The sequence below is a fragment of the Mustela lutreola genome, chromosome 12 (assembly GCF_030435805.1).
Source record: "Mustela lutreola isolate mMusLut2 chromosome 12, mMusLut2.pri, whole genome shotgun sequence".
Taxonomy (NCBI): domain Eukaryota; kingdom Metazoa; phylum Chordata; class Mammalia; order Carnivora; family Mustelidae; genus Mustela; species Mustela lutreola.
Genome location: NC_081301.1, coordinates 18,656,802 through 18,683,552, shown reverse-complemented (window position 1 = coordinate 18,683,552; position 26,751 = coordinate 18,656,802). Strand labels below are relative to the sequence as shown.

At 47.8% G+C, this 26,751-nt stretch overlaps 1 protein-coding gene across 10 annotated transcripts in view; it reads right to left on the bottom strand.

Annotated features, from left to right (window-relative positions):
- TNC (tenascin C) overlaps positions 1-26,751 on the bottom strand; it is a 92,769-nt gene that overhangs the window by 3,292 nt on the left and 62,726 nt on the right. For 4 of the 10 annotated variants that reach the window (XM_059141975.1, XM_059141976.1, XM_059141979.1 and 1 more), the window contains 12 exons: positions 25,979-26,254; positions 22,412-22,684; positions 20,556-20,828; positions 14,857-14,979; positions 13,607-13,750; positions 11,430-11,549; positions 9,533-9,676; positions 8,633-8,763; positions 5,073-5,205; positions 3,432-3,583; positions 2,415-2,511; positions 1,346-1,507 (listed from right to left, as the gene is read on the bottom strand). In XM_059141975.1, the coding sequence (XP_058997958.1) occupies positions 1,346-1,507; positions 2,415-2,511; positions 3,432-3,583; positions 5,073-5,205; positions 8,633-8,763; positions 9,533-9,676; positions 11,430-11,549; positions 13,607-13,750; positions 14,857-14,979; positions 20,556-20,828; positions 22,412-22,684; positions 25,979-26,254 (2,028 nt within the window). The remainder of the gene's footprint in view (positions 1-1,345; positions 1,508-2,414; positions 2,512-3,431; positions 3,584-5,072; positions 5,206-8,632; positions 8,764-9,532; positions 9,677-11,429; positions 11,550-13,606; positions 13,751-14,856; positions 14,980-20,555; positions 20,829-22,411; positions 22,685-25,978; positions 26,255-26,751) is intronic. The other 6 variants (XM_059141978.1, XM_059141982.1, XM_059141983.1 and 3 more) reach the window with 3 other exon arrangements.

Sequence of the window (26,751 nt, the reverse complement as noted above, 5' to 3'; positions counted from 1 at the left end):
TGAGGTGCCCTTCTGTGGAGCGTGGGCTGCCACCAGGAGCAGCTCTACCGCGGTCCCTTCCTGAGGGGGCTTTGGAGACGAAGGCAGAGAGAGGCGGGTGTAGCTGCATTCCCGCTGCTCAGTGACCCCTGCCCGGTGACAATATCCTTCTTGCCTGAAGCCACTTCACTCAAACAGATATTTATTGCCAGGTAATAAAATGTCAGACCTCTTTGAGGGACACAAGAATGAAAACCATCTCGGCCCCTGGCTCTCTGTATTCACTACTGCCATGCTGATCTCGCAAGCACTTGGCCTCTCCTTAGATAGCAAATCTTTCTCTGGAGACTCTCCCCATTATGGATGTTTCCTCTCAGGGCTCAGAGAGGCTGGGGAGGTACCACAGCATCTGCCTTTTCTGTTTTCATAGACATAACCCGATGCTACCCCAGAGCAGGGAAGGGTGGGTGTACTGTCAGACCCGACCCCTCCTCGTTACCAAGCACACCTGTCTGCCAACAAGCCCACCCCTGGGTCCACCTCAGGCAAATCACGCAGCTTTTCTGGGTCATAGTTTCCTCATCTGTGTCACAGGGACATCTTCCTGGACCAGTGTCCCTGAGAATCGGAAGGAGGTAATGCTTCCGGAACAGCTGCAAAGAGGAGAGGCTCCCTCGTAAGTCTGAATGTGTGTGGCTTCCTTACTAACCTCTCCACTAATGTGGAGCTGGTAAAGCACACAGGGACCATGCCAAGTCCATGACATCTGCACGATCTGAGCTAGCTTAGGCACCGGACAAGATCCACAAGGACCATTTGGCAGGTAGTGAGCTTCTGGTCATGAGGTCTGGGGGTTGTGGCTAGATGACCGTGTGGCAGAGGATACCCCTCGAAAGGATGCAAGCAGCTGGGGAAGGAGTCAATGCCTGCAACCCAGAGTGGGGTCCACAGACCAGCAGCATCCCCAACAGTGGCAGTGCCAGGAAACCCATAGGAAACACAGAACCTCAGTGTGTCCACACCCGCTCATTAATGGGATCCCTGGGGGGTCGTATGTACAAGAAATTTTAATAAATAAATACATTTAGATGCAGGGTTAGGTGAGTCTCCAGGCTCAGTTGATATCTAAAAATGGGTAAGAAAAAGACGTATTGTTCTGATTCCCAACCCTACTCTGCTTTGGTGACCAAAGTATCTACTCTACTCTGCCCAGTTGATGTTCTGGTCTAGTACCTAGTAAGGATTCCGATATTTGTTGACCTGATCAATGGATGGATTCGTGAAGGAAGGGATGAGGGAGGAATGAGCTAAAAGCCTAAGGAAGGCTTCTGTGGTTCCGGAGGCGGGGCTTGTGGCTGTCCCCTACCTGCGGTCCCGCTGTAGCCCTCCACCCTCAGCTTGTAGCGAGTCTTGGCATCCCCCACGCTGAACTTGTCGTAGACGGCGTACGCGGTCTTCCCGTGGTCACGCAGGTCCACCCGGAGCTCGTACTGCCCTTGGGCTGTGATTTTGTGGAGGTTGTCCAGCCCTGTGGAGGACAGGCGAGGGTTACAGAGGAAGCCCGAGTGACTGAGGCCATTGCTTCTACTCCATCACCCTGTAGGAGCAGCGTTTGGGCTCTACAAAGAGGTTCTGCCTCCCACAGACCAGGCCTTGAGGTTTGGTCTGGTCTGCTCCTCGCTGGCACAACGCCAGGTGAAATCTAGGGTGTTTCTGAGCCTCAGGGAAATTCAAGGTGGCATCTCTGCCCTGCCCACCTCCTAGGGCATCGTGGAGATCCAGGAGATAAGGTGGAGAAAGCACTTTTAACCTCCAAAGCCCCTTGCAGGGGGAAGGCAGTGGACACTAAGGGGATGGACATTTCCCAGTGAGGGTGCCGGAGCGTGGAACAGTGCCCCCTGCAGGGAGATTGTGGGAAAGTGCGTGCTGCGTGAATGGATGGATGGACGGATGGAGGGTGGCTTCGTGGTGGTGTTTGGGGAGATTTCAAGTGGCAGCTCTACAGCTTATTGGCTAGATTCTTGTGAGCATATGACTTCATTCCTCTTTTCCCACGTGCAATCCGGGAATTTTGTAGCTTGCGCAGGTGCTGGGTGTTCCAGGTTATGGCTATAAGGCCCATCCCAGCACCTGGAGCCCAGGATGGAAACAGTTAATAATATCAGTGAAGATGAGTCTGATGTGGTTCAGTGAATGACTTTAGTCTAGGCTATCCTTCACGTCTGGTTGTTGGCTCTTCCTGGACCAGATTTTTATTTTTAATGACCTAGAGAACTTAAAGTCTTTTACAAGGAAGAGCTGGTATCCTGTGTCTACCACCAGAGCTACTGTTTCCTCTTAGGCTCTTTCTCTCCCATGGGTTGCTGTGGCTTAGGAACAGTGACAAGGAGGGCAGAAATGGGCACTTGGGACGCACACAGGCAGGGGTACATTACCAAGCCAGAACTCTTCTCTGCGGTCCCCAAATCCAGCAGCATAGGCTTTCCAGTTGCGATAGAAATCCTCACGTCCATTCTTGCGTCTCAGGAACACCTGGAACATATGAATCAGGGTGCACGTTAGCTCTCAGAAGAAATAGAAGGCATCTCTCTGAGAGGAAGGGCATTGGAGCTGTGGGAAAAGCACCAGTCCCCAGCTCTATCTGTCACTAACTTGCTGTGTGACTCTGGGAAGGCCACCTCCACCTGAAAAACAGGGATTAAAAATATCACCCAGCTTTGGGTGATCACGATGGGTCAAGATTAGCTCATCACTTGGTCTAAATGCAACACTCTGGGTAGGACCCTGATATGGGGAGAGGCCATGCACATGGGATGGGGGAATGTGGGCGCGCTCTGTACTTTATGCTCACTTTGCTTTAAAAAATAAAGTTTATGGGGCCCCTGGGTGGCTCAGTCAATTAAACATCTGCCTTTGGCTCAGGTCATGATCTCCTGGTCCTGGGATGGAGCCCTGCCTCAGGCTCCCTGCTCAGCAGGGAATCTGCTTCTTCTTTTCCCTCTGCCCTCCTCCCTGCTCTTGCTCTCTTTCTCTCAAATTAAAAAAAAAAATTATTAATTAAAAAAAATACTACCCAGCTCAAACAGTATTGGGATTGAAATAATTCACATCAAACTCTTAGCACAGTGGTCGAAAGAAAATGCTAATTAAGCCACATAATGGGTTCCATGACCATCCTCATTTTTATGCATCAGAGAGTTGTTTGAGGATCAGATCAGATAAATTACAAAAAAATTATTTTCTCTTGTTTACCCCCCCCAGCTTCTTCCCCATTCCTTTTTTTAGAGACAGCTCCCAAGTGTCTCTGGATAACAGGCACGATCTCGCAAAACCTCCAAACATCGGTGTCTGAGTATGTGAGTGGACGTGCTGCCGCACCCCCCCCACCCCCCCGCCGCCCCTGCTGTGCCCTCTGCCCCCAGGCCCCAGGGCTGAGGACTGGGGATACTCACGATCCATCCACCCCCATCAGAGGTCATGTCACAGAAGACTTCCAGAGCCTGAGCCTTATCACCATTCAGGTAAATGGTGTAGAGACCAGAGGTGGTGTCCCCATTCAGCATTGCTTGGGAGCAGTCCCGGGGGAATGGGTACAGGAGCCCAGCTGCAGGATGAGAAGGAAGAGTGGGCCTCTTAGAGCAGGAGGATTGGGGTAGGAGCTTTCAGACTGCAGCCCCACTGCACGCCGCCTGGGTATCTAAAGGCAAGCAGCTTGACCTCTCTCCGGCTCCGTTCTCTTGTGTGCAAGTTGGGGATAAATCCTCTTTTGCAGCGGTGCGATGAGGGTTTAAAGATTATGGATATAAGGCACCCAGCTCCGTCCCTTCTATTCATGGAGGTCACCAGTGATGTCAGTGGGGTGCCAGGGCGGGGGTGGAGAACAGAGCTGCTCTGAGGAACGAGTATCAGGCTGACCTTGATCTACGTCAAGCAGATCCAGGTCCTGGCAGGATGGCTGGGTATCTAGCTCTATGCGATGGCTTGCTGTGGATCAGGGCATTCTACGGGGCTTCTAACAAGCATGCTTTCTAAATTCTTCAGAGGATTTGGGAGCCAAAGACAAGGGTTCTAGTCTTGAACTTGCACTCCTTTGCCTCAGGACACCGGAGAAGTCATTTAACTGCTCTGAGTCTGGGAGGGACCAAACATGAATGCCTGGGAAACCTCCAAGTGCTTTAATGTGATGCAAAGCAACGTCCAACTTGACAGAAACGCAGTCTTGGGCTGTGCTGAGCAGGTGGGACAGAGAGTTGGCTGTTCTGATCTGACCCCTCTGGCAAAGGGGACCCTGGCTTCTGCAGCAACGTCAGCAGGGGTGCGCAGAGTAACTGGAGCCGTGTGCGAAGGGCAGGAGGCACTGGGATGCCCTCTGAGTACCCCGTGCTCTGGGCTTTCCAGAGGGCCCCTCTCCCCCTCTCAGGAATGAGCACGTCCTCTGAATTCACCAGAGAAATGCCTTGCACGTTTGCCGTCTGCAGACCACACCCGGTGGCCAGGTATGGGGCAGCTTTCTGGGGCCTGGAACCCCCGAGCCCAGATCTCCCTCTCACTCATGCTAGAACCTACAGTCATTTCATCTCTGGGATCCTCTGCTTCCCCTGCAGAAAACGGGACCTGAGGATCCTACCAGCTTGGTGGGAGGACTGGTTTTGATTTTGATCATGGGTGGGTTTTTTAATGGCCCGCACGCTGAAGGAAAAAAAGGCCTCAGCTTGTAGTGAGCCCAGCGCCTGCGCGTACACTGGGCTAGGAGCTCAGAGAGCACAGGGGTCTTGTGAGGAAGGGATACTTGTGAATCCCATAGATGAAGAAACTGAGGCTTGCAGAGTGGCAGTAACTTTCCTAAACCACCCAGAGCAAGTGGTGGAGATGGGGCTTGTGTCCAGAGCTCTCACTACTGGCCCTCCTTCCCTCTCACCACGAGGTCCTTAACCTCCTGCACCCACATTCCTCGGGCTTGCAGGGAGAGGCAGGCACTGATCCTTTTAAGAGATTTGAGGGAAAAACTCAGTCATAGTCAGAGGAGAAGTGGAGGGTTGGTCTTGTCTCACAAAGTTCGATCTCAAAGCCCAGCAGCGCCCGGAGCTCCTTACTTGTGGTAAAGACAGTCTGGACCAACTTGCTCCTCAGGGGCCCATTCAGTGCCTGGATCTTGGCTGTGTAGTGGGTGGAGGGGCTCAGCTCCGCCAGGCTATAGGAGGTGGTTTCTGGACCCAGAATGACTTCCTAGGGGTAGAAGAAAGAATGTAATAGTCCTTTGCCACATAAATCCTCAGGGTACAGATGATACATTCATTCATTCCCCCATCCATTCATTTCTTCACTCAAAAGGATCCACGGAGTCTCACTCGATGTCAGGCTCCATGCTCACTTCTGGACATGAGAGACAGGGGAAGGCAGCATGAGCAAAGGTCCTGAGGCCAGAAGGTACAGAGGAGGAAGTAATGACCTAGGTGAACCACACTTCGTGCTGGGTGCTGGAGTGGTGGAAGAAGTGGGCAAAGACCTGATTATAAAGGGCCTTAAAGTGCCAAGCTATGGAACTTGAAGCTTATCATGATAAGGAATGTGGATTCCCAAAAAGTTTTTGAACAAGTGAATGACGTGAACCCAGCTTAACTTGGAAGCAAGATAAATCACACAAAGGGCAAAGGGTTTAGATTCTCAGACCAGTTATATCAGTGGTTCCTAATAAGGCTCTTTTTCACAGTCCTTCGGGAAGCTTGAAAATAATACAAAGCCTGGGCTCCATCCCGGACTGGCTGCATCCTAAGAGCCGGAAGTGGGGCTTTCCCAGGCACATACTGAAGAAGCTCCCTGAGCTGTTCGGATGCAGTCAGCGTGGGGATCTCGAGTCAAGGGATGACTGCGGGAGCTCAGCAGGCAAGGGCAAAGGCCTGAGCCGACCCAGCATGTTTCCTTCTAGAATGAGATATCCAGGAGAGGCATGTGTGTTCCTCCACCACCAGACCTCTTCGCACTGCCCCCTGTAGTTTGTGACTGCTCTCGGCGCTGCTGTCTGGAGAGCATTTGTTTCAGCTTTCAGGAAGTCTTCCTCCTTTTCAAATCCTCTTTCCAGCTTCCAATGCCAGTGAATTCACTTTTTAGCAGACGACCTTGGTGTCTGGTATTGGAATTCAATCTACACTGCTAGCAAACCCAGTCCAGCTGTGCTGTCACCTGCAAACACGGCCGGTGAGGTGTAGACAATACCGAGTCAGTGCAGAGGTCCTGCAAGGTTCTCTCGCCTCTTCATGCTGGGCAGGTGGGCTCTCCTGAGTCTTCCATGGGGGAGGTGGGTGGGGGACTGACTTCCAGAGAATCTGAGGGACCCGCTCTCACTCTGTAAGTGGTGGGGGCAGGGGCCAGTCTTACCTCCTGTCTCCCCACAACCTGCCTAGGACTCTCTCCTCCTGTACCAGGTTGATTTTCTTGAGTGAAACATACAGTGATGGGGACTAGACACGCAGGAAGGTAATTCAGTAGGCTGACACAGGTGACCCAGTGACTTTTACGTGGCCCCCAGGTCTGGTCCCTGGGGAAGGATCAGCTATTAAGCTGGGTTCATTGAATTACTTGGGGATAAAATTACAACTCAGCTCTCTCAGCGGCTGTGCAAAGTCCTTTTCTAGGCAATCAGGGTAGATTGAAATGAGGCCCAGGACTTGAGGTAAGCTCATTTCTAGAAAGGGTGCTGGTGAGTCCACTGCACTCATTTTACAGATGGGAACGCGACACCCAGAAAAGTTGAGGGACCTGCCTCCACGCACACAGTGAGTCAGTCTGTTGTTCTGTCAAGTTAAAGAAGGGCCACGGGAGTAACTAGAAATGTGTGTCCACGTCTAGTCAAACATGGCGGATTGGACATACCAGTTTAGCTCTTTAGAATGAGAGTGAAGGGACAGAAAGTACAAGTCTATGAGGATGAAGCGGATGACAGATGAGACAGACAGAGGCATGCCATGTCCACAGAATCCTGATGGATGGGAGGGGCTGTGGTGGGGTACCGAGCGAGGGGACGGAGCCCAGCAGGCTGCGGGGAGAGCTGGCCGAGTGGGGGTGGGGGAATGCCACAGGGCCCAGCAAGTTCAGGAACGGAATGTGTACAAAAGCAAAGATGCCTTTGAAGGCCAGTGTGGGGCATGGCTGAACAAAAGTTTGTTTAACAGCTTAAATGAGGAACAGATCCGATTCCAAGCTCTCCCTATGTCCCCACCCACCCAGCCCACCCTGCCCACCCCAGTCTGGACGGCTGCCCTTCCCAGTCCAGATGAGAGGCTGAGATGTACTCTCTGGAGACACTGAGCCAGAAGGAAGGCTCTGGATTCCAGTCCGCCAGGCCCAGCGGAGCTATCTGGGAACAGAATTAAAGGTGTGTGCACCGCGGGGGCCCAGGCTCCTCCTCCAACTCCACTCCTGGCCGCTTGGCTTGAAGGATTTGGAGGATCCTCTAGGGAGGTGGATTAGCTCAAGAGAAAAGGCTTACAGAGCTGTTACTTTCGAGTCCCCCAACAAAATCGCTGGGTACTTGCTTACTCTGTGGTGAGCCCCGTAGCCCCGTTAGTTGGCAAGCCCCATGTCTGCAGTCGGAACTCCCAATAAGCTGTTTTGTTCTTGACTCAAGTACCAAAGGACCATCAGACACTGGGCTGAAGTCTCCAACATGAATGATGAAGACCCAAACCAAACAACAGCAGTGAAACAGAAAAAGAAAGAAAGAATGAATGAACGAACAGAGCTTGGAAGAGACACTATGCAGGTTGTAGAATAAAACACCAGTAACAGGGCACCTGGGTGGCTCAGTGGGTTAAAGCCTCTGCCTTCTGCTCAGGTCATGATCCCAGGGTCCTGGAATCGAGCCCTGCATCGGGCTCTCTGCTCAGCAGGGAGCCTGCTATCCCCCCTCTCTCTGCCTGCTTCTCTGCCTACTAGTGATGTCTCTCTGTGTGTCAAATAAATAAATAAAATATTTTTTAAAAACCCACCAGTAACATATACTCTTAGAGATAGAGAGGAGAGGATAGGCGGAATACAAACAATAGACTAGAGAAAGACAGATGAGCCTGGAATAAGGAAAAGATGGTGGAAATGTAGAGTGTGATGACCAAAATGAAAAGTTCAATAATGAGTTCAGAAAATAAAGTTTAGAGATCAAGTTCACTTGCATGAAAGGAAGGGCTAAAGTTATTTCACATTGGAAGGTAAAAGAAAAGATGTTAAGGGGCAGAGAATATAAATAACATTTGCCGTAAATAGTATTAATAATTGTTGTCTAAAGAACATGGTGACGTATGTTTCAATATATAATGGAATGATGCCATCTATGGCAAAGATGCTAAAGAAACCCTTGGCTTTTGTTCAATAAAACATTAAAAGACCATGCACCCAGCTCCTAGAACGTCCACAAGTCTTGTGAGCAGTGGTTCTTGACCTATCAAAACTGGACTCTGGTTAAAGGGAGACAGGGAAGCTGGAGATATGATTGAGAAGGTCTGGCATGGCATCCAATCCCTGTTAATTTTTTTGTTTTGTTTTGTTTTCAGCTCCCTAGCTGCACTGAGATGCAGAAACAGCCCTGGGGTGATTCTTCTCTCCACTGAGGATCACATCCATGTTTCAAATGGCAGTGGGGAGTTTATATACTGCAAGATACCTTGACTGTGCCATCGACAGATTCATACACCAGTAGGTAACCGGTGACTGACGCCCGGGGGGCTCTCCAGGTGAGGAGGGCGGTTTCCGACAGAACTTCAGTAGCAGTCAAGTCCCTTGGAGAATCAAGGTCTGCAGAAGGTAAGTCATTTGTTAGCAAATATGTCAGCAACTCTAGGACAAAACTCCCTTGGCTGGGTTATTAGGAAGGCTGGCTTTCCCTACCGTTCATCTACATGACCTTGGGTGGAACCTTCCCCATCTGTAATGAGGAGGCTGAGTCATGTGATCTCTAAAGACAGAATTCTCTGTGGTTCGTTTCATCCTAAAGGCGAGATGTTCCTGAGCCCAACACACTCTAGATTGGCCTTGGATGGATTTGGGGAGAAAGACACAGCTGGGAACATGATTCCCAACCCCTCTGGGTCCTGAATAAGCAAGCAGGCAGATGAATGCTAATATTGGCATTTACCCCTACCACAAAAGGATGCCTCTTTCACTTTCCCTGCCTGCTGCAGTTCGCAAAAAGATCTCACTATATAAAAACCCAATGGACATTTAGGAAAACATGCCTGAAAAATCCTTCTCTTAAAAATATTTCCCTGCCTAGAACAAGGATCATTAAATACTGGGTTGAGGCCCAGTGGGGACTGGTTTTACACTTTAAAAAAGCCCTCGTCTTAAAACCATTTCCTAGTCCATGGGGAGAACGTGGTCATTTCAGTTCAAAAGGAAATGATGCGTTTCTTAAGGTCCCGAGTGAGGGGGCGCCGGTGAATTTAGCTGATGCTGATGTCATCACATTGCAAGGATCTGACTTAAGAAAGAAGGGGTTGGAGAGCATGGCCGTTTAAGATGGAGGCTGTGGGTGGGCTGCTTCCAGCTCCCGGCATCTCTGTACCTGTTGTGAACTTGGCAGTGATGACGGAGCTCTTCTGGGGTCCTTTCTCTGCAAAGATCCTCAGTGTGTACTCCGTGGCAGGATCGAGGTCGGTCAGAGTGTACTCCACCGTGTTCCCGGACACTGTGCGCGTAATTTCTGGCACTAAACATGAAATACACACACACCAAGGCGGTTACCGCTCCCCGTGCGAGCCATCAGTGCACTTGGCACATGGTGCGCACACCTACTTCTAGCAGAAACTTTCAACGACCCTGTGGAAAAGCAGGTCTGATTTCTGAAATGACTCACGCCCTGTTTTCTTTCTTGATCGCTCACTTCATACACAAAGGATTTATCATATGGAGACTGGATTTTTCCATGCATCAAATTGGGAGGAAGGGGACCTGAGGGTCAGGAAGTGTTGCCATGTGGCGCTGTCTGGGGGAGCTTTGCAGCGGAGGCTCAGGAACCAGCTGGAGGAGAGCTGCAGCTAACGTCTCCAAGCCTCAGGCTGCCCAGATTTAATGCTACTTGCTTTCCCCTCTTTTTCAACTTACTCTCATGTGCTTTTATAATCTGACAAACGTTGTTAAATCATGAGGCTGGAGAACCACAAAAATCGGGCAGCTGCAGATGTACGAAAGCCTCGTTACTGCATCTCAGACCCATTGGGTCAAGTCCAGTGGGGAAACCAAAGCATGGCGCCAGGTGGATGTGTTTATTTCCTGATCACAGGTGACCGACCACCTGAGAGATTTCCCAGGGCATGGGACTTTCAGTACTGGAACTGGGGAAGTCCTGGGTAACCTGGGATGAGTTGATTGTCTTGTTTCTCACCCACGAAACCCCCTCTTGTGGACCAGGCCCTTTTCTAGGTCTGCCTCTACTAATTCCATCTTCCCTCTAAACAATGCTCTCGTTCACTGTAGGTACATCACCAGCTGCCCTGACTCAGAGTTCGCTCATTGGGAATATTTAAGAATTGAAGAGATGAATGAGTGAATGAACAGAAGAATAAAAAGAACAACCCCCCAAATCTCTCTTCCCACACTCTCCCGCTTGCTCTGTGCCCATAAAGACCTCTCTTAGGTAGTGACCCAGGAGTGAATGCAGACTTTCAGAGGCCCCAGGCATGGGTCACGGCGTCCCTCCATGTTGTCACTGCATGTAAAACACCCCTGAACTGAAAAATAGGAAACTTACATATGGCTTGGGATTCAGATAGTGAAGTCTTTTTCTAGAGTAGTTCATTACAAAAGCATGAATTCATTCTCTGAAAAACAATCTCTTTCTCCTCTCTCTTCCTTGTATTTGAGCTTATGTTTTGGTGGCCGTGATGTGTTGGTGCCCCAAACAAGTGTTGAGTCGGCCAACTAAGCAAATTAATTAGCACAGATGTCTGCAAACATGAGGACAAAAAATTTCTGATTTCTCCATTGCATCTGTTACCTCCTCTGTCGCCTCTAAGAGGCCCAGGCTCCCCAGTGTCCCCTGAAATAGCCTGTTTATGACTATGGATTCTGAACTTATTCTTTGTAAGAGATGGGAGCGGCTGCCTGGAGAGGAAGGCTCATGGTGACAGGCAGGGAGAGTAACAGGAGATGGGGACAGGCTGGGGGAACACATGCATGCTGGAGATGTGCCCTTAGTTTTCTTCCAAATGGCCTACTGGCCTTCCTTGGTGTAACCACTACATTGATGCCCTTCACTTGTCAACAAGCAGGGGAGGATGGGTGAGGCCTCCCTTGCTTCCCTCCGGTCAGGCCCTCCGCACCGGCCTATCCAGCCCTGGCTTCAGCCCATGAGTCTATTTACCCATGTATTTTTGCCATCTGGGGCCAAACATGACAGGGAGGAGGGAGAACGACATAACAGACACTCCTCCTGGTGAGGAGGGTTGTAGACATGGCCTTACCTCTCTCCCCTGTGTAGGAGATGATGTAACTATCCACGGGGGCGAGGGCTGGCTGCCACATGGCCAGGGCTTCCGTGTCGGTGATGTTGGATGTCACCAGGCCAGATGGGCCATCCAGAGCTGCAAAGAAAGACGATGGTATGTTGGAGAGCTAGGCCGTGGTGGGGTCAGACATCAGCCCACAGCTGCTCCGCTCTCTCACTGCTCCTGGACTCCTGGGGTTGGGACGCGGCGTCTGGTGTGCGCAGAGTTCCGCATCCTGAGTCTGGAGCGGGGACGCCCTGGGTTTGAGTCATGAGGCCTTCCCTTGCTGCCTGGGCTCTCTTGGGTCTCGGTGTCCCCACTTGTGCAAGGGGCATCCTCATTCTATCTGGTTTTATCCTCAGGGATACTCTGGGACTCACACGATAGTGGAGGTGGAAAGGAGCGGTATAAACATCATGGGGGTTATCGCTGTGGTTCATCACTGTTCCCAGGGCAAGATCTTACAAAACGGGGAGCCTCCCAGAGTCAGGGCTGCCGAAGGCTTTTCTGGGCTTTGAGTGAGAGCACCAGTAAGGGGGCTGGGGGGCACTGTGGAGCCCCAGAAGCTGGCAGTCCCCGGTTCTAGTGTGCCTTCTCTGCCTAGCATCTGTGTGTCCTTCTCCAAACCTCATTTCCTCAGGTGTCCCAGGGCAGCTGCTAGAAGGATGAACGAGGCACTGCATGTGTGAAACATTCTGGGGCAACGCTCGCTCATGGCCGCTGCTATTAGTAACGCGGCTGTTAACATCACTGGCATCTTTGACGTGATTCCCAAAGTACTTGTACTGACAGAGGACGCTGGCCCGTTTAACCGACCCCTGCGACGACGACCCAGCATCCCTTTCTCAGAAGTTAATGTAAATAGGACTATGATCTTCTTGCATTTGCATTTATGACTCAATTATCCCAGGACAATGGCCCTGGGAGGCTGGAGGGCAGCTGTCAGCAGCTCATTTCAGAAACAAGGCTCCTGAGACCCAAGAGATGTGATGACCAGCCTGAGAAGCAGGCGGAGTCAGGGTACTTTCAGGAGCCCACATGGTCTGCTCCGAGCTCCTTCCTGCTTCAGCCTGTCTGTACAGGATCTCCTTTAAATGTCCAGGACAGTGGGCCTCGGGAGGGAGTGCACCCACCGTCTGCAACCGGAGAGCCCGTGAATGAAAGATTTCTATGGGGGAAATACGGGCCTGTGTGGAGAGCAGAGAGGACTCTGGGTTCAGATGGGATGTTATAATTGCATATAATCAACTCTTTTCGACTATTAGGGTATTTTTAAAATTTCCTATGAGGCCCGCTCTTTGGATCCCTTAATGGATTAGACTGGATAATTGCTCTTCTATCAAAGGATAAATTGTTCAGAGACATGGCTGTCTGAAGAGAAATTTTCCACTTCATTCTCCCTCAATGCAATTCATTATTTCCCCTTCCTTACAGTACGTTGTACAAATCAGGTTATAATAGGAAAATAATCCTCTATTTTAGAAGAACATGGGGTTTGGAGTGAGACTGACCTAAGTTCAAATTTGCTCCAGCATTTAGTAGTTTGGTGGCCTTGGCCAAGGTATTTCTTTTCCCTGGATCTCAGTTTTTTTCCTCTGTAAAATGGGAATGATAGAAGGCATTTTCATGGTTTAAATGCAAAGGGTTTAGTACCAGTGCCTGGCATGCAGGAGCTGCCCAATCAGGAACGGTTACTTTAAAGCAATCCCCGTTCTCTGTCTGTGCGAGGCACCTGCTTGAAAGGATTCCCAGTGGCTTCATGTGCACATTTACATCTACAGGTTGTTTTAAATAGATCATGTCATAAATTATGGCACCCTGCAAAGGAAGCAGTGTTGTACCCATTTTACAAAGCAGGAAACTAGATCCTGGAGAAATTAATTGACAGCTCACATATCTCTAAGTGGTAGACTTGACATTTCAATGTACGTCAGTAAGACTCTCAAACTGTGTTCTTTCTTCCACACTAACCCAAGAAATGAAGGCCCAGGATGGTAAAGGATGAAATCAAGGTTACCCTGCCTGTAAGAGGCAAGGGACCAGAAATGAGGTCTCTGGTGCTCCACATTCATTCCACTTCCCACTAGGATTTCCCCAAATCAAAGTTCCAGCTTCTGAGTCACAAGCAATCGTGCATAAGGTGAGAAAAACACCTGTGGCGAAGGATCCCGAGACTGGTTCGCTTTCCTCTAAGCCCTTCATGGCGACAACACTGACAAGGTACTCTGCTCCCGGTAAGAGCCTCACTAGCCTGGTCCGAGTCTTGGTTCCATCCACGGTTACCACTGACGGTGTCCCTGGAACATGGCAAAAGCAAGATCAGGAATGGTGAACCTCATCAAAACTTACTATTGCCCCAAGAACGGGTGTATCTGATTTTAAATGAAACTATATTTTGATCCAGTACCATTTTTTTGACTTCCTCTCATTTACTCCTGCCCTCTGGCATAAGAGAAGACGTCTTACTTTTTGTATAATGCTTTTTTTCCATCCGTGCAGATGCCAAAAACCCAGCCAGGAGGGGAAAAAACATGAAGTCACAATGTGCTAAAAATGGCAAGTTTCCGTTCAGTAGAGAGCTGGCGTGTTTTTATTTATTTATTTTCCCCCACAAAGAATATGAAAAGCTCAGTATGTAATGTATATCTCATCTATTTAATCCATTGTCTTAGCTTTGGAGTATACAGACTCCCTTCCCAGCAGACAGCCTACTCTTTTAAAGAAAGAAGCTGGTCACAGTCAAGACTGTGAAGAAGGCCTCAATTTCTGTTTCTTAGAATTTCAGGGCTGGTAAAGAGCTTATATACCAGCAAGCCAAACTTCTATAGAGCTGTTACAGCCTCACTCTGAAGAGGTATCAGCCATGCTTTCTGGACACACTACCACCTGCCAGAATGTCTTTGCACAGATCTGACGGAGCATCCCCCCTGCCCCAACCACGGTCTTTGTTGTGGCCTTTGTGCGTTGAACTAGAACTCCTAGTTCCACTAGCAAGGCCACAACTCCCCATCTGCACTGAGACAGACACATCTGAGGACCAAAGGGTAAAACCTCACATACATGCAGGTCAGGATCAGCTTTTCAGATGAGTGTGCTCAAAGAGAAAAGGACCAGTGTATTTAGAGTCTCTGCCATTGTGTGGAAACAACATTGGGGTCCATTTCTCATAGAGGGGTTTCAAGGCCGGAGAGGGTCTTCATAAAATGACCCTTCGCAAGGCACTTCCTCCAAGGATCTTACTTACAGCCCTTTACAAATGAAATCTACAGAGATGGTCTCCAACAGAAGAAAGTAATTTTCTTTGGTCCTATTTGGGAGGCTGGGAGTTATGAGAGTCACTTCATTATCCCACTCAAACCCTCCAGGGGCTGCTCCTCCCCCCACCCCCTTTCCAGGGCCCTACCTCCTGCAATGGGCACGTAGGTAACCCGGAAGCTCTCCACCTGGGCAGAGGGCGCCATCCAGCTGACAGTAGCCGAATCTTCAGTGATGTCTGAAAAACTGATCTCCTTCGGAGAGCCCATGGCTGTCAAGGAGAAAGCACATGAGAAACCCAGAAACAGTCAACTCTCTAGCTCGTCGATGATTCTTTCTGGATTCCTTATCTAAGAAGACTCAGCCTCTAGAGTTAGTGTCTGAGCCAAGCCTTGAGGATGGAAAACGCGGTGATCTGTGGTCAAGTTGTGACTTGAGACAAAGACAACTGGTCTCTCATTCAGGCCCAGGGCCCAGCGCCATAAAGCTGGCATTAGGTTTTGTTCAAGTAGAATGTTAACACCACAACTGATACCTGAGGGAGTGAGGCTGGGTGGTTTCACAGCTTGGAATATGCCATCCTATAATTTTTCAGTTGTAGCAATTTTTTTCCCCCAAACCTTTGCTTTCTAGTTCCTTTTATTAAATGATTCCAAGACTTGACAATTATGTGGTGCTTTGTAACTGATAAGGATTACTCCTCATTTAGACACCTCTGAGAAGAAGGTGTGGTTGTAGCCATTTTACAGAGGAGGAAACTGAGGCTTGGTTCACCGACGCATGTTGTTATGGTGTGACCTTTCTGGGCCCAGGACTGGGCAGCAGAGCTGGCGCAGCCCGGGGATCCTGGAAATAACATTGACATGGAAACTGACCTCGACAAACCCATTCCCAGAACTGGATGGAGGTCCAGAGCCTGGAGAGCAAGCAAAGTAAACACAATACCTCCTGCACACAGGTCTACCTGCGGGGAGAGCCTTGCCCATGGGTCAGTTTCTGCTACATAAATACCTCCCCCCAAAACCCAGTTTCTGCTGGCTTTTTCTATGTATTTTTTGGCTTAGCTCTTTGCCCTCTTCAGCTGACCATATTTAATCAGAGAGATCAGGAAACAATTTTCAGGTCTCCGGGGAGCTCATTTCCTCATCTTTTCCCTCTCCAACCCACATTGATCATTAAGTTTTAAAACCCACAGCCCACGTGGGGGAGATGTTTTTCCCCCTCTCCATTTCTGTTTCTCTCCTCTTTTGGCTTTCTCCTGTGACCTTTCCTCCTGGTAGTCAGACTCTGTGGCTGCCTGGGGTTCTGCCCTTTCCTTGGAACCAAGCTTTGAAACCACAAGGGCTCTGGAGCCTGGAAGATCTTGATTGTCCAAATACCACGGAGGGCCCTGGCAACCTGGGGCGGTTCCCTTCACTTCTGTGAGCACCAGTTGCTCCATCTGTCCAGTGGGAGAAGTCATGCCCACCTACGGGAATATTTTTCAGGATTAACAGAGCTAATGGGTGTAAAACCCCTAACAGAATCTGGCAGAGAGTAAGAATTCAGTAAAAGTGATTGTTCTCTCTTTATTTTCTTCCCCATATAATTCTTTTACCCATGGGCTACCCTGATTTTGAAGCAATTCCCAGGAAAGATCTGGATAAGGTTGGCTGAAAATAAAACCCAGTGAGGTGTGTGAAAGCAGGCGCCGGGAATCTCCTGTGGCTAGCCTGGTCCAGGTGGCCCTTCGCTCTGACTGCAAGCCTCAGCACATTTTAGATGGATCTCTGTGGCCATGGTCTATATCTCTAGATGCCAGGTTTTCTCATCTACAGGGCAATATTATCTGCTCTGTCTTAGAAGACTTCAGAATTCATTGCGTCATACAGCATGCACACCTGAGGGCGGTGCTCCATCAGAATGGCAGCAGGGAAATAGCTTTGCTTAATATCTTGATGGAATGGCCTGGGAGTGATGGGAATCCAGGCTCAGTGCTGTGCTATTTTTGGATGTTAGGCCTTTCTCCGTGTTAAAGACTATGAGTTATTTTAGCCTATCTCCTTCTGTCATAAATAGCGCCCATAAGCCTCCAGCACCACAGGAGAGGAGATGGTCAACAGGAACCTGAAGACAGAGCCTCCCACAGCAACTGAATCATTCTGTTGAAGAGTTGGGAGACATAAGCAAAGCGATGCCTCTCTTCTCCCAAGTGGATGCTTGGTTTTCAACAAAAACTCCATTAGGGAAACATTTGGAGTTGCTAAAAACTCCCAGGGAGGTAGAAGAGGGCTTCTATCTGCAATTTGCCTAAAAAGTTGCCATGCCCAAATCTGGAGCAAATGTCCATTGCTTTAATGAGGTGGCCATGAAAAGTCATTAAAAAAAAAATTTTATTCTCCCTTCAACATGTTTTTACCAAATACTTAATACGTCCCATATTAAGCTGCGAGGATAGCTACTGGAACCAGTATGGTTTAAGAGCAAGGATTTGGGGGTTAGACTGACCTGGGTTTGAATTCTGTTCTGCCTTTCCTAGGTAAAAACACCTTACCCCCTTAGTCTCAGTTTCCCCAACTGTGAAGTGGGTTGAATGTGGCTCTCCCTTGGTCTGGCTGTGTCACGGTGATTCGTGGAGATAAGTGTCCGTTGCCCTGTCCGTGTGGCATGGAGGACATGCCTTGTAATTGGTGGTTACAGTTTCTATGCCTCATGAGAGTCAGAGCCCGAGGGATGGAGCATGAAGAGCCTGGTTCACACAGGAGCGGGTCTCTGCAGGCCTGCTGGGTCAGGCCCCCCGGACACAACGTCATTGTCACTTGGTGGTGCGTGGTTTCAAGTGCATCTGAATTAGAGATGGGCAGAGGAGTTGTGAGGTTAACTGGCTGGGAAAGGGGGCTGGTTTCTGGGAATTGGGAGAAGGGGCACTGACTACCCCCATGGCCTCTGGGGTGGAAGGGAGTACGGAGGGTATGTGTTTGGGGGCAGTGACGGGGACAGGTGAAGGAATCATCTCAGGCTCCTCACTAAGCACTCTAATCTCCAGAAGAGGAAGACAAAGCTATCATACTCCGTGGCTGGGTTTTTAACTATTTTCTGTCTGTTCCGGAGCCCTACCATTTGGTGCACGGAGGCACACTGGTGTTTAGCTCCCCAGAGACCAAAAATGCTCCTGGCAACTCAGGACTTTTCAAAGAGGGACCACGGCTGTTGGGAGGAAGTGGCACAAACTTCCATTTGCCATTGCAAATACAGGGATCAACCTACGAATCCATCAGTAGGGTCTGGGGAAGCAAAGAAGGCGTATGGGATTATCTCTCTGATCCAGTAAGCAAGAAACCCACATACACCAGACTGTAGAAGAGTGGTTTTCTGCAAATCTTTTAAAAAAGAGAATAGATTTATGTCTAATTTTGTCTATTTCTACAGACAAGGAAGTGGCAATATTGAATGCCAGTATTTCGAGCAGCTAGGGAGCAGGGACGGAGGTGCAGAGAGACTTTGCTATAGATCCTTTCTAAATTTTTGAACTTTGAACCAAGCATCCCTTTAAAAAATTAAATTTACATGAAATCATCCAAACATAGAAACAGTTAATATTGTTACAAAGGGCAAGGAAACGAAATATTTGACATTCATGATCTTCCTTAAACCTCATGACTGAGGGGCTCCTGGGTGGCTCAGTGGGTTAAGCCTCTGCCCTCCGCTCAGGTCATGATCCCAGGGTCCTGGGATCGAGCCCCACATCAGGCTCTCTACTTAGTGGGGAGCCTGCTTCTCCCTCTCTCTCTGCCTGCCTCTATGCCTACTTGTGATCTCTGTAAATAAATAAAATCCTTAAAAACAAAGAAAGAAAGAAAAATCTCATAGCTGAATTCTGAGTTAAATTCTATTGCCAGATGGGGACACTGAGGCTCAGAGGGGAAAGGAGACTTGGCCAAGACTGCACAGCTGGTAGAGCAAGGATTAGGCTCCAGGGACTCTCCCCAGAGGCTCTAGGCCACATCGCTGTATGTGCCGCCCCTGCCCCTGACCACCGGGCACTCGGGGCTGGCAGCTGGTGCTCTGGGAGTGAGCGGAGAGCCTGCAGCAGCTTTGGTGAGGATAAAGAGGAACAGAACATCCCAGAGAAGGGTTTACAACTACGCAGGGAAGGAAAGAAGGAGGAGGATGGAGATACAAGAGGGAAACTTCATAAAACACATGAGGTTACAATGGAATAAGACATATTCTGTCTAATGGAGTCACCTGTCCTGTCCTTTCCAAGTACAGAGCAAGGGATGCAGGCACATGTGGGCGTGCGCGCGCGCACACACACACACATACTCTTACTTCTCATTGGCTTTGAAATACAAATCCCCAAAATAAGAAATCAAAGAAAAGCTTTCCCGAAAGAACAGGGTCTTTCTTTCTTTTTTTTGGTTCTTACAAAAAGAAAAAAAAAAAAACAAACACCTCTTGATTATTCCTTCTTTTTTGACTTTAGAACTGCAGGGCCTCTAGCAAAAAAGATTGGCAAAACAAAATCAGTGATCAGAAGTAAATGTCGAAAGGCAGTGTTTACAAACTGAGGTCAAAATCAGGCTCGGTCTGTGATCTGAGGTTGTTTTATGTGCAGCCACAGAGAGGAGGAGACATGGACCCGTATCCCATGGACAGGCTGTCCAAGCTACTAAGAAACGGTTTTTCCTCCGCCTGGACTGCTGTCTGCACTTCAGCGTTTCCTCCACACCCACAGATAAGGATTACGGTTTCTGTAGGTGGCTTCTTTGAGCTCCACGGGTCCTGCACCTTGCCACGGTAATGCACCCACCTCTGCACACAGAGTTTTTGGCTAACGCGCTGCTTTTCTGAGACGGCAAGTATGTACACTCAGTGGTTCTCTGTCATCCAGCCTGCTTACATTTAATAGTATTAAAGTAAGTATCAAAATACAATAATAAAATAGTATTAAAATAGCTGCGTTTGGGTTCTACACCAAACCTGGCCATGTGACGTGAGGCAAATCGCATCTTTCTCCCTGAGCAGGAGAGGCTGGGCTACCCCCCTTCCTTGGTCCCTTTTACCTCTCCCTGTGCTTTTGTGATTCTTTCTTCTGATTCCTCTTGAAGCAGTCTTTCTCGGGAATGCTGGTTTCTCCTTGTCCCTTAGTTTCAGGAAGGAATTCACCACACCTGTTATAGGTCTTTCCTTCTAAAGGGTCCTGTTACCAATCAACTTCCTTTTTCCTCCCTGAAACAACTCATCGGGAAAAAGTTTGCATTTTCCCCTCTAGTGCTTTTTAGAGCTGCTATGGAGTATCTATCCTATAAAATCATGAACGTCACGAAGAGCAGCCTGTCGACCTTGTCAGCTCCCTCTTTTGATCCTTCCTGAGCACGCAATGGATTATTTACACATTGCATCTGGTAAATATTCATCTTTATAGGTGGAGGTACCACTTCTCCATTATCCCCTGCACACTGTAACGTCAAACATTTGCCCAGAGGTACCTCTGCATCCAAGAAAAAAAAAAATCAGCTGGAAGAAGGGTCTTTGGAATTTAAAAACTGCAATAATTGTCATAATGATGATGTATTAATGAAAATAATGCAACTCCAGATAGCTTTAATTTGCAGAGCCCTTGCTATGCACCAGACCCTCTGCTGTGGGCTTGCCATGAATTATCTCATTCAATCCTCAACAACCCCATTAAATAAATGGCATCCTGCTCCTCTTGCACGAAGGCTCAGCCAAATTTTCCACACTCGCACCGTCTGTAATTGAAAGAGTTGGCTGCGTTCAAAGCTCTTGCAGTTTCCCAACCCTGTGAAAGTAGACCCCCGCGTTAACGACTTTTCTCCGTTCTCTCCTGTGGAGGTACGGTACCTGTGGTTGCTAAGGCACGGACTGGTTGGGATCGCCTTCCACTGCTTATTCCATAGAGCTCAATCTCATACTCGGTGGCCTCTCTGAGACCAGTTATGTCCCTGGTTCGTTCGGGGGCAAGTAGGGTTATTTCCAGTGGCTCAGACTGCTTTTTGGTATCTCTGATTTTGAGAACAAAACTGTCGAAGACCCCTTCATCAGCTGTCCAGGACAGACGGAAACCATCTGGGGTGGCATCTGAAACCAGAAGATTATCCACCTCTGGCTCGGCTTCTAGAGGAGGAGAACATGGTGAGAGGAGGAGAGAAAACATCATTTACCAGCCCATGCAGCCTTCTTCTGCGGGATGGGGGGTTGGTGAGGGAGGGTTATTAGTATGCACTGGCCCTGGCTCTCAGGGACAGAAGTGTCCTGAGTTCCCGAAAATAAAATCATTCAACACAAACAAGTAGGTCTAGGAGAAGGGGAAGATGCAGTTCATACATCCAATACAAGCCAAGTGGATGCTTGCATATGTGAGTTTTGTCTAAAAGCAATTCTATCAGTCCACATCTAGACTCTGCTTTGGCCCCTCCCATGCATTATTAAACAAGTTCAAAGCCAGTAACTTGTTTACATTTGCTCTCTGTCTTCCAATGGCTGAGTGCCCATCCTCTGTGAGACCTTTGTCTTTTTCTTTTTTAAAAGACAAATAAACCAGTATTAACGATCTGTAGAGTTGCCCATGATGATACTGCTGATTATATTTCCCTTGATCCTGAGCAAAATGACTTTTAAAATGTTATGTTATGGTCCTTTTGCATTTTTCTTGGAATTGTTGTACTCAAGAAGGCTCCTACTCTTGGTGCTTACTTTTTAAACCATTAGACAGGCATTCAGAGGATAGAACTGAGGCTTGGAACCTCTTGTACTCCATACTTTGGACTCAAGGTATGATCTTGGATTGCCTTCACTAGACAAAACTCATTGTCAAGGTAAATTTAGAGCTGAGTTTCCCAAAGTGTACTCAGAACAAACCATTCTTGTTTGCTCCTCTTCCTTAAAAGGCATTCGATGTCAAATAAGTTTGGGAAATACTACTTGGGTAAGTCCCTCTTGGAAAAGACACATGCACATTGGGCTATTCTGGAAAGCCCTGTTGTCAAGGATCCTATTAAACTATGTTTCCAAAACTTATTTGTACATGGAACTTCTTCATCAAGCAGGACCTTTGAATAGCCTATGGAGCTAGTAAAATCTGGAAAGACTTTGGGAAACACAGATTTTTGACTGTTAAAAGTTGTTAATGTTTTATGTATCTAGGAATTATTATTAGTCTTGAGAAAATTATGGATTTAGTCTGTGTCAAAGAATCTCTATGACATTAGTGTTTGCCAATAAAATAAGTTCGCAGTTAGGTTTCCAATAACCAGCCCACCCGGTAAGTTTATCAAGATCATAGTTGAGATGTTGAGATGGCAAATGTTGTAAATAAGTTTTTGAAATATCCTCATTGGTATATTTCTTTTGAGAAGGCTGAAACATAGCTGAGGACCAGCCAGGATGTACACAGAAGAGGGTGATGTGGAGTAAGCACACAAGAACTTGGACAAGACACAGTCTACAAGATTTGGGATGCCAAGGGGCAAACAAACATTTTGACCTTCCCATTTCTGGAGTGGGAGAAGAGGAGTGCTCAGTAGAGACACAAGACAAGGAAGAGTGTGGGGGGAAACACAAAAGAGCAGGCCACATCTATGGATTACGTAAAGAAAATGGACAAGGACGTTGGTGTTGTGGTAGATGGTGATGTGGTAGATGGATTACATGGAAGAGAACCAAGGAAGGGAGAAAATGGCTCACTTGAATCCAAATACCTGTAAAAATCTCAGCCCTCAAGGGCTTGGTTTGGTGCCCTTGGGTGAAGCCAGAGACCGTAACCTCATAGCCAATGCCAGTTATGAGGCCTCTAAGCTCCAGCTTCCTCTGGTTTCCTGAAAGTGTGAATTCCTGGGGGTCCAGCAGCTTCCCAGAATCCACCACCGTTACTAGGAAGCTGTCAAAGGCATTCTCCGATGCCATCCAGGAAACTGTGAACCCGTAGGGATTAATGTCGGAAATGGTTAGGTTTTCCAGAAGGGGCAAGGCCTCTGAAAGAAGGGAGGAGTGAAAACAACTCAGGTTAGCAGCGCTGACCCTGCTGAGATAGCACATGTCTCCACAAATAGCGACAGATACCCAATCACTAAATGCGTTAAATTCTCAGAAAATGAATATTTAGTAAGAGCTTATTAGGGGACAGATGATGTTATCTCATGCCAATCTCTCAACAGGCTATGAGATAGACATTATTCCCATTATGCAGGCAAAAAACCTTGAGTTTCAAAGAGGTCGATCTGCTTGACCAAAGTCACAGAGCAAGGATGTGACAGAGCGAAGTTTTTAGCGGGGTCCCACTCTGAAGGCCATGATTTTTTCCCTATAAAATTGGATGACTTTTGTTGGTTTTGGATCCCTTTCTCTGTTTCCCTCTGTCTTCTGAAGGTCTTTAAGGAAATCAATCCCCCCACTCCCCCCCTAAATACATACTTCCTTTTTGGTATACTTCATGCTTCTAGTCCACTTCTAGTTCACTTTGAATCAAGTGGATGAGACCTATTAGTGACATACATCCTCATAACCTGAACTAGAGGGAGGGGGGTAAGGTTTTTCATGTGTCAGAATTAGCAGATCATGACTGCAGCCCAGTTAAGGAATACTAGGATTCGTTACTTCTTTGGCTGTTTGTTTTCCTGGATAAAGTCAGGAGATAAAGACATATTGGATCTTTAGTAATTTCTATTGTCATCTGTTCATTCATTCACCAAACATCTGTGTCCCAGGTGCTGTGAGGTTTTTACACAGGGGGGTTTCCAAAAGGACTGAGCTTATATCACTTAAGTTCCTAGGTGCCATTATGTCCCAACTGATCAGGCTCCACATCTGTTCTCCTATTCGAACCTCACAATGACACTGTGAAGTGGCTATTGCTACCTGTCCCTTCACCCCCATGACATCTAAGGAAACAGAGGTCAATGATTTATCCAGGATCACACATCTACTGAGGGGCTAAGCTGGCCTCCCACCCAGGCCATCTGATTCCAAGCTCAACGTTCTTCCCACACCCTGGGCCAACATCTAATTAGTGACCCCATCAGGGCTGGCAAGTCTGGAGATGTAAGTAGGATCGGTGGAGAAGGTCCAGTGCCTCTAGCAAAACAAAGCATGGTCTTGGTGAATGTTGGTTTTCACTGGAGGGGGCGTGGGGCTGGGAACTCCATGACCAAGGCTGCTTTAGCTCCCCCTCATTTGGAGGCACATTTTCCATTGCTTCTAAATAGAAACGTTCAAAGAAATAAATGACCTTACATGAACACCCAGGGTCTAATCCACGGGATGTAAAGAAAAATGTTTAAAGATTTTGGTGATTGAATGAACAAGTGAATGAATGTTTCATTCCTGAAGCAGTAATTTAAATTTTGTTGTGGTTTGGACTTGTACTTTCTTTCTTTCTTTTTTTTTTTTTTAACACACTTGCTCTTTGTTTTGACGGTTTATTTTTATTTTATTTTATTTTGTTTTTACCATTTAAGGATCTACCTCAAATCATAACTCTATCAAAGGCAGAGATGAAATTTCATACGCTGTGCAAAGAGGCTTCTCTGTGTGCAAGACATGGCTCTCAAGTTCCATTGCTGAGTTTTGTTTAGATAAATGGGGCCTCTTTGGTAGCTAGCCGCTTTGCATCTCCACCCCATGAAAGCGGCAGAGTCCAACGAAAAGAAGGGCGTTCAGGATAATTAGTCAGTCAATCAGGGCCTGTTACTTATAGTCATTCATGTTCAGATTTTTTTTTTATCCTTTCTCTTTTTTAAAAATATGCTTCTTTTAAAACTCAGGGTCTTTTCACTTCAGGGATTAGCTGAGACAATGCTGTAACCAGATCTAGGATTCCCAAGACCAGCACTCCCAGCCTGCCTTTCTTCTCCCTGTTCTGTGGGAGGTCCTGCAGGAGGCGAGGCGACAAGTAAGGGCCTGACTGACCTGGCTGGGTGACTGGCCATTCCTCCCCTCCAGCTCATCTCATGGCTTTGGGATGTGAGAATATGGAAGTCCCCACCGCTCCCTCCCCCACCCCACTGAGAAAAGAGCATGTTCTGTATTTGAAGACTTGTCTGAACGACTGAATTCACAGTAGGCAACGGGACAGAAAATATAAACACTTTCTGATCTCCTGTTAAAACCACGTCCCGTGTTCTCTTAAAAATCACAGGAAAGTCATGATTTCACAACAATAGTTGCCGAGTTTCTATCTAGACTTGCGGCTTATTTTTCAGAACACTGCTCTCTTCCTATTGCTAGGAAATGGAAAGAACCCAGAATCTGTAAGGCACTTGCTGGAAACCAGACCCTTAAAGTTCATTGTATCCATTTAATTCCTGAGACAGGGGCTGCCCCAAGTAGCTGTGGGCGTCCCGTCTTCATTCATAACGAAATTGGAATTCAGAGCAGTTAAACAGCAGCCAAGGTTACGCAGCTAAGAAGATCAGAAACCACTCAGGCCTGATATCAAAACCCTCATGCTTCGAGGTCATCACGGCTGCCTCCAATTAAATATTTAATTGAACGCATTAACATATCTTCTTGGCAGCAGTTGAGATGCTGGGAGAGGCCTGGTTTAATGTGAGAATCAGAAGGTAAAGTCTCCTGAAAATTATCATTAGTGGAAGGCCAGAGACTTCTAAAGACTTCCTGAGGTTTGTCAGGCTAGGGATATGGTAAATCCACACCATTTGCAGCCTTTGCCATTGATCTGAGATAATCTCAGGCAAGAAAATGGAAAGCCATATCTTTAAGCAATTCTTAAGGTAATTCCAAGAGAGGTTAGAGGTCAAGTTCAATATATGGTTAAGCTTTAATGAAGTTTGGATTTATCTGCTGTGCTAGGTCAAACCTTCAGAAATCTGTTGTAGATGTTGATTTAAGATGAAGTTTTTTTTTTTTTTTTTTTTAAAGAAAAAAGATAAATTACTGCATTTCTGGGGCAGGTGGTTTATAAATGGCCTTAGCATAGCATGATTTATGGACAAAATTCCTGTTCTTGGCTGTTACTACCTTAGAACTCACTCTTCAGCCAGAATCGCTAAAATATGGATCAGCCCATAAAGCTAGGCAAGGAAAATCCCTGGAAACTTGACACAGCTGTCGAATACACGGTCTCCATTTCCCACAAATGGTGGCAAAATACCCCTCTTTGCTACAAGATCTGCTCCCTCTTCCCTTAGCTGTGTACACCTGGAGCAAAGACTGGATTTGGGGTTGAGTGCCTGCAGAACGCCTCTCACCTTTCTCCCGCTCCCACCTCCAAATTCTCGGCAGACAAGCAACAACCTCTGAATGAGTACCTGTCGTGACAAAGGCCGTGAGGGGCTTGGTGGGGTCCCCGGCCCAGGTGGTCCCCGCCACACTAACGACATAGCTTGTGTTCTCCACCAAGCCCGTGACGTGAGCGTGCTGTGTGTCTCCTGAGACTGTCAGCTGCTGGGGCTCATACAGCGAGTGAGAATCGCTAACATTGACAACAATCTTTGCAAAAGGCCCGGCTCGAGCGGTCCAGGACACGTTGAAGCTGTCAGGAGTAATATTGCTAAGGATTAGCGTGCCCAACTGTGGCTCTGGCTCTGAAGGGAAAGGGACATGGGCGAAAGAGAGAGAGAGAGACATTATTAGAGGAAGCGACGGATCTTTCCAGAATGTGGCCATAGGACATGAAAGTGCCAATCCCTCCAAATATTTGCAGAAAGGTAGTCTATCCACCCGTGACTACACCTGAATCTACTATAACGCTAGAGAATACACTGCTTTCTTGGCGGGCCTGGATGCACATTCTTTTTAAGGACAGACATGACCATTTTCTGGCCATGTACAAAGACGAGCGAACAGGTCATTAGAATGGTAGACAGGAGTAGTGGAATATTAAGGGTGCATTTCTAAGGTTTGCAGTGGGGCACACGCTCTGTAGCTGTTCTAAGAAAAACAGCTTTATAGTGAAGTATTTACAGATATTCTCTCTCACCTAGAGACTCACAAAGCATGTTATAGCCTTTGCAATGCTCGTTCTATAAAGAAACCTGCTTAATTTTGCTTAGCCCAGAATTTCATAAACTTGACTGATGAG